Source organism: Empidonax traillii, unplaced genomic scaffold (genome assembly GCF_003031625.1).
Source record: "Empidonax traillii isolate 1590-97213 ecotype Southwest subspecies unplaced genomic scaffold, ASM303162v1 scaffold4:size3804566, whole genome shotgun sequence".
NCBI lineage: Eukaryota > Metazoa > Chordata > Aves > Passeriformes > Tyrannidae > Empidonax > Empidonax traillii.
This window is the reverse complement of record NW_020955197.1, coordinates 2,844,590-2,849,087: the sequence shown is the minus strand read 5'-3', so window position 1 is coordinate 2,849,087 and position 4,498 is coordinate 2,844,590. Positions and strand designations below refer to the sequence as shown.

General features: G+C 43.5%; 1 protein-coding gene across 6 annotated transcripts in view; it reads right to left on the bottom strand.

Annotated features, from left to right (window-relative positions):
- The window catches only part of NR2F1 (nuclear receptor subfamily 2 group F member 1), an 11,714-nt gene that overhangs the window by 2,832 nt on the left and 4,384 nt on the right, over nucleotides 1–4,498 (bottom strand). For 4 of the 6 annotated variants that reach the window (XM_027878034.1, XM_027878040.1, XM_027878048.1 and 1 more), the window contains exon 2: nucleotides 3,680–4,207. In XM_027878034.1, the coding sequence (XP_027733835.1) occupies nucleotides 3,680–4,207 (528 nt within the window). Of the gene's footprint in view, nucleotides 1–3,679; nucleotides 4,208–4,348; nucleotides 4,448–4,498 lie in introns of those variants that run through there. The other 2 variants (XM_027878068.1, XM_027878058.1) reach the window with 2 other exon arrangements.

Here is a 4,498-nt window from a genome sequence, read left to right as displayed (position 1 = left end):
CCCCCCCCCCAACCACCAGAATCAGAGCAAAGCAGTCAGTTAGCAGTGCTGTTCAAAACAGATCAAAGCCAGACTTGGCAAATATATAGATCCGTATCTGAATTGGTGCATGTTAATGGCCCCCAAAAGGACATTACAAAAACGTGAATGTAGAGTTATGACCCTGGAAAGACACAACAAATTAATAAATTATTCAAAGCTAAAAAAAAAAAATAAAATCTGTCACAACTGCATTTTTGAAGTTTAAGTCTTTCCCTATCAAGAACTGACTTTACAAGGATTTCTGAACACCTTCATCTACAATACTATGGCCTCGAGCAAAAATACAAATAAAACAAGCCATAATTCAGGAACTTCTGAGGAGGAGAACCTTTGACCTGAGCTGCGGACTTGGCATCCCTCAGACACACAATTATCTGAGCCAGGCTGCTCCACTAATCCATACTGTACCTTTAATGCAATGATATTTTGAAACATCTAAAGCACCAGGTTGCAACATATATATCTATCAAAAGCTGGGGCCTGTTCTTGTTTGCAATACATATCAAAAACACAGGCCTGTTCATATGTTGATTGCCACAAATCACATTCCATATTTACATATATCTTGCTATTTTACATGCATTATCTGCCCATTATGCATTAGGATCCTATTCAACTTCCAAACAATACAATATGAAAGGGTCTTACTGACACCCTGGCAGGGCTTTTTTCTTTATGTCCCATATGTCATACCCTTAAGGTTAGTAAAATATTTATCAGACATTTACGATAAGTGCACCTATAACTGCAGGTCACTGGACAATACGGATGGGGAACTTGCTCTCTAAAAGGGTGGCAGCCTGGTGTGTCTGTGTTTGAAAAATACATCTTGGGTTTTGCCTTAGACCTCCAAACACTCAGAATTTTCTCACGCCAATAATATCTATTGAGCTTTAATCATTTTAAATAGACTGGCATATGCCTTTACTTGGGTTTTATTCTGTATCCTTAAAGGTGGCAGTGAGAAAGCTTAACTCTACCCTCAGAATGAGATTAAAAATAATAATCGTTAAGGGATCCACAGTTCGACTCGATTATGCAGCCCAGAAAGGTGCAATCCATGGGAGAAATAATGCAATCCATGTTTACTGGAGGTGAATTATTATTGCATCCCAGAAAGTGGGCTAATGTGAAAATCCTGTGTGTGCCTTGATTTTTTATGTGGCAGTGTGTCAATAAGGAAAAGCTCTATATTTCTTCTTGTGGTCTGTGAAAAAGAAATTATGTAAATAAATAACCATTACTGTTCAACACTCCAGCCTTTCCCTTCGTAGTGGCGGGTATGTATTTCATGTTACACATTCAGAAGAGTTTGGTGTTCAGAAAATATAGATGTAATCAGCTGCCATCTAACTAGAAATCAAAGTTCTTATTGCGCTGTGAATAGATTTATTGAATTTATGTTATCTGTCTCTGTCTCTTCCTGGAAACGTTTATTTATGATGAGGAAAAGGTAGATACAGGAATTAATAACACTAAAGTTTGCCAGAGGGAGTGTGGAGCGATGGGGGTGAGGTATAGAGGATTGGAGGAGGAGGAGAGGGGAAGCAAAAGGAAAGGAGGTGAGAAGGGAGCAGGTTTTGGGTTAGGACCCAGTCTTTGGATGGTGTCCAGAATTTTACAGAATAAATACATGCTCTCTGGAGCCCGAATGTAAAAAGAACAACAGGAGAAACCCATGCCAGCTTTAAACACTTAGTCCTCAGCAAAGGATTTTGGACAATATGCCTAAAAATGTCTTTTCCATCAGTCAAAGTTAGTTTAGAAGTTGGATGAGTTTGAGAAAGGCTTCCCATGAATTCCCCTCTGGATAAGCAATCAAAACAAGTTTAGTGAGAAGCTGAAATGTGCGGATGGGGGTAAGCAGTAGATTACTCCTGACAGCTGTATTTCCTTTTTCTGAGATGCCTCTTGTGATCCTCCTCCAAAATAATATTATTGTTCTCTTCCTGAACCCCATTCACTCTCAGTTCCATTGTGGGAAGGGACTTCTTCCCTCACAAATGTCATTACATTTTTTTTTATATGTGTAAATGAAAGCATCCTCTAAAATCACTTACTCTGTTTCTAGCCGACCCTGATCGTTTAGGCAGGTTAAGGGGTGAGATTGGAGGGAGCAGCGAGAGAAGAGAAAGAGAGGAAAAAAATAAAATATTCCCTCAAACGTGTCCCCATCAGGGACAACCTCCTTCTAAGGGCCTTTGGCTGGTGGAAAGGCTGAGGCACAGGCCAGCCATCTTCTGAGGTCTGCTTGGGAAGAATATCTCAAAGTTAGATCTGGGAAAAAAAAAAAAAAAAAAAAGGTTCTCCTCGACTGTCCCTGTGTATTGATGAGCACCCTGAAATGAATGGGAAGGGAAAGTCTGTGAGTCTGCAGGCATGCTGTGGAGCTAAATCAGCCTGATAAATGCTGGCAGGTCTCTTTGTCACTCTTCAAAAACATGTTTCCATCAAGAAGACTTATTATGATAAAATACATTAAAATGTCTATCTGGCTATTCAGTAAATCTTCCATTTGTTCTAAGATTTGCAAGTTATCCTTTGCAAAGAAATATTCCCTCCAACACTGAGAGACTGCATTTGCACTGGAAGTAAAAGGGGGCAGTCACAGTACATGTCTCTGACCACCCTGCATACAAATTAGATACTCCTGTCTAAATAAATTATCTGATGTTCAAATCGATATTAATACTACATTTGCTACATTACAATATTGTGCAAATTTAGGAGTCATTTTAATACTATGTAAATACTATCTTTCATGCATGAAAGGCAACAAATATTGATGGATTATAAACTACTCAGTGTTAAACAAGACCTTTGAACGATTTGCCATCTCTGTTCAGGAATGCTTTTAATTTTGCCTTGGCCTAGTTTAAAGTCACATTTATTGGAACTGTTTAGTTATTGCTAATGGAGAAGGCTGGTTTGGCAACGGGGAGAAAAGGGGACAAGAGAGGGGATAGGGAGAGTGGGTATAAAAAAGCAAAAGAAAAAAAGAAAGAAGAAAACAAGCAGAAAAAGTGGCAATTAGCCATATAGTGGCCATAATTAGAATAATAATTAAAAAATTACACTGCCCAGCCTCTTATCTCGCTTTGTTTTCATTTCCTATATTTCTTTCGCATAGTTCTCCTTTGATGTTTATAAATTCTCCCTCGCAGGTTACGATAATAGTATACATATTATATTTTTATAGTCTACGACCAGAGCACTTCAAAGGCGACACTAATGCAACTTTCCCGCTAGTTAATTCGAACCATCTATCACAGAGAAAAATTGTTAACATGCATGTTTCCACCGCCTACACTTGATTTGATTTGGGGTGTGTTTTGGTGTTTTTGTTTTTGTTTTTTTTTTTTTTTTTTTTTTTTTTTTTTTTTTTTTTTTTTTTTTTTTTTTTTTTTTTTTTTTTTTTTAGGGGCTGTGTGTTAAAAAGCCAGCATCAGTAGGGTGAGGGGGAGGACGATCCCTGGATCGGGGTATACCCCGTCAGGTGCTATGCTACCTCAGCCTGCAGCCTCTTTTCTTTAAAAATAATTCTATTTTCATTTTTTCCTAATTTTTCCGCAGATGGTTTGGGGGTTTTTAAAATTTTTTTTTTTTGATGTTTCACATCCCCCACCCGTCCCCTCACCTGAGGTGAAGAGGACGATGGCTTTCAGGCAGCTGTACTCAGCCGAATCGACGTGCAGTGCCTTCAGCTTCTCCACCTGTTCCTGGAAGATGCGGATGTGGTCCATGAAGGCGACAACGCGGTCGGCCGACATGGGGGAGGCGTGGAGGCCGGCGGCGGCCAGGAGCGGGGCCACATGGAGGGGCATGGAGCACTGGGCAGCGTTGAGGACGAAGAGCTCGCTCCAGGTGAGCCGCAGCAAGGCCACCTGGTCGGTGATCTGCAGGTCGGGGAAGAAGGGGATGTTGCGGGCCCACTCGACGGCGCTGAAGAGCAGACGGGCGGCCAGCTCGCAGATGTTCTCGATGCCCATGATGTTGTTGGGCTGCATGCACTGGCTGCCGTAGCGGGAAGTGGGGTAGGGCTCGGCCCGCAGCAGGAGGGAGATGTATCCCGAGAGATAGCAGTGCCCATTCAGGGGGTCGCCGTTGGTCAGGGCGTATTGGCCGGGGTTGGGTTGGGTGGGTGGCATCCTTCCTCGCTGAACCGCTGACAAAAAGAAGGAGAGAAGGAGAGGAAATGTACATCCAGGAGGCTCGCAGGCATCGCCCCGGCGGCGCAGTCAGCCAGCCGGAGACAATGCCGGGCTTCTTCCCCTCCCCGCCACCGCCTCGCCCCCGGCACACGCACAGGCACGGACAGACAGAGGCATGCGGAACCGGGCAGCTGCCGCCGACCTGCATTGCGCCCCCCGCCCGGCATCGGCCTCGGCCCCGGCCTCGGCCCCGGCCCCGGCCCCGACCCCTGCTCAGGCAACCCCAGCCCAGCGGCAGTCAAGCG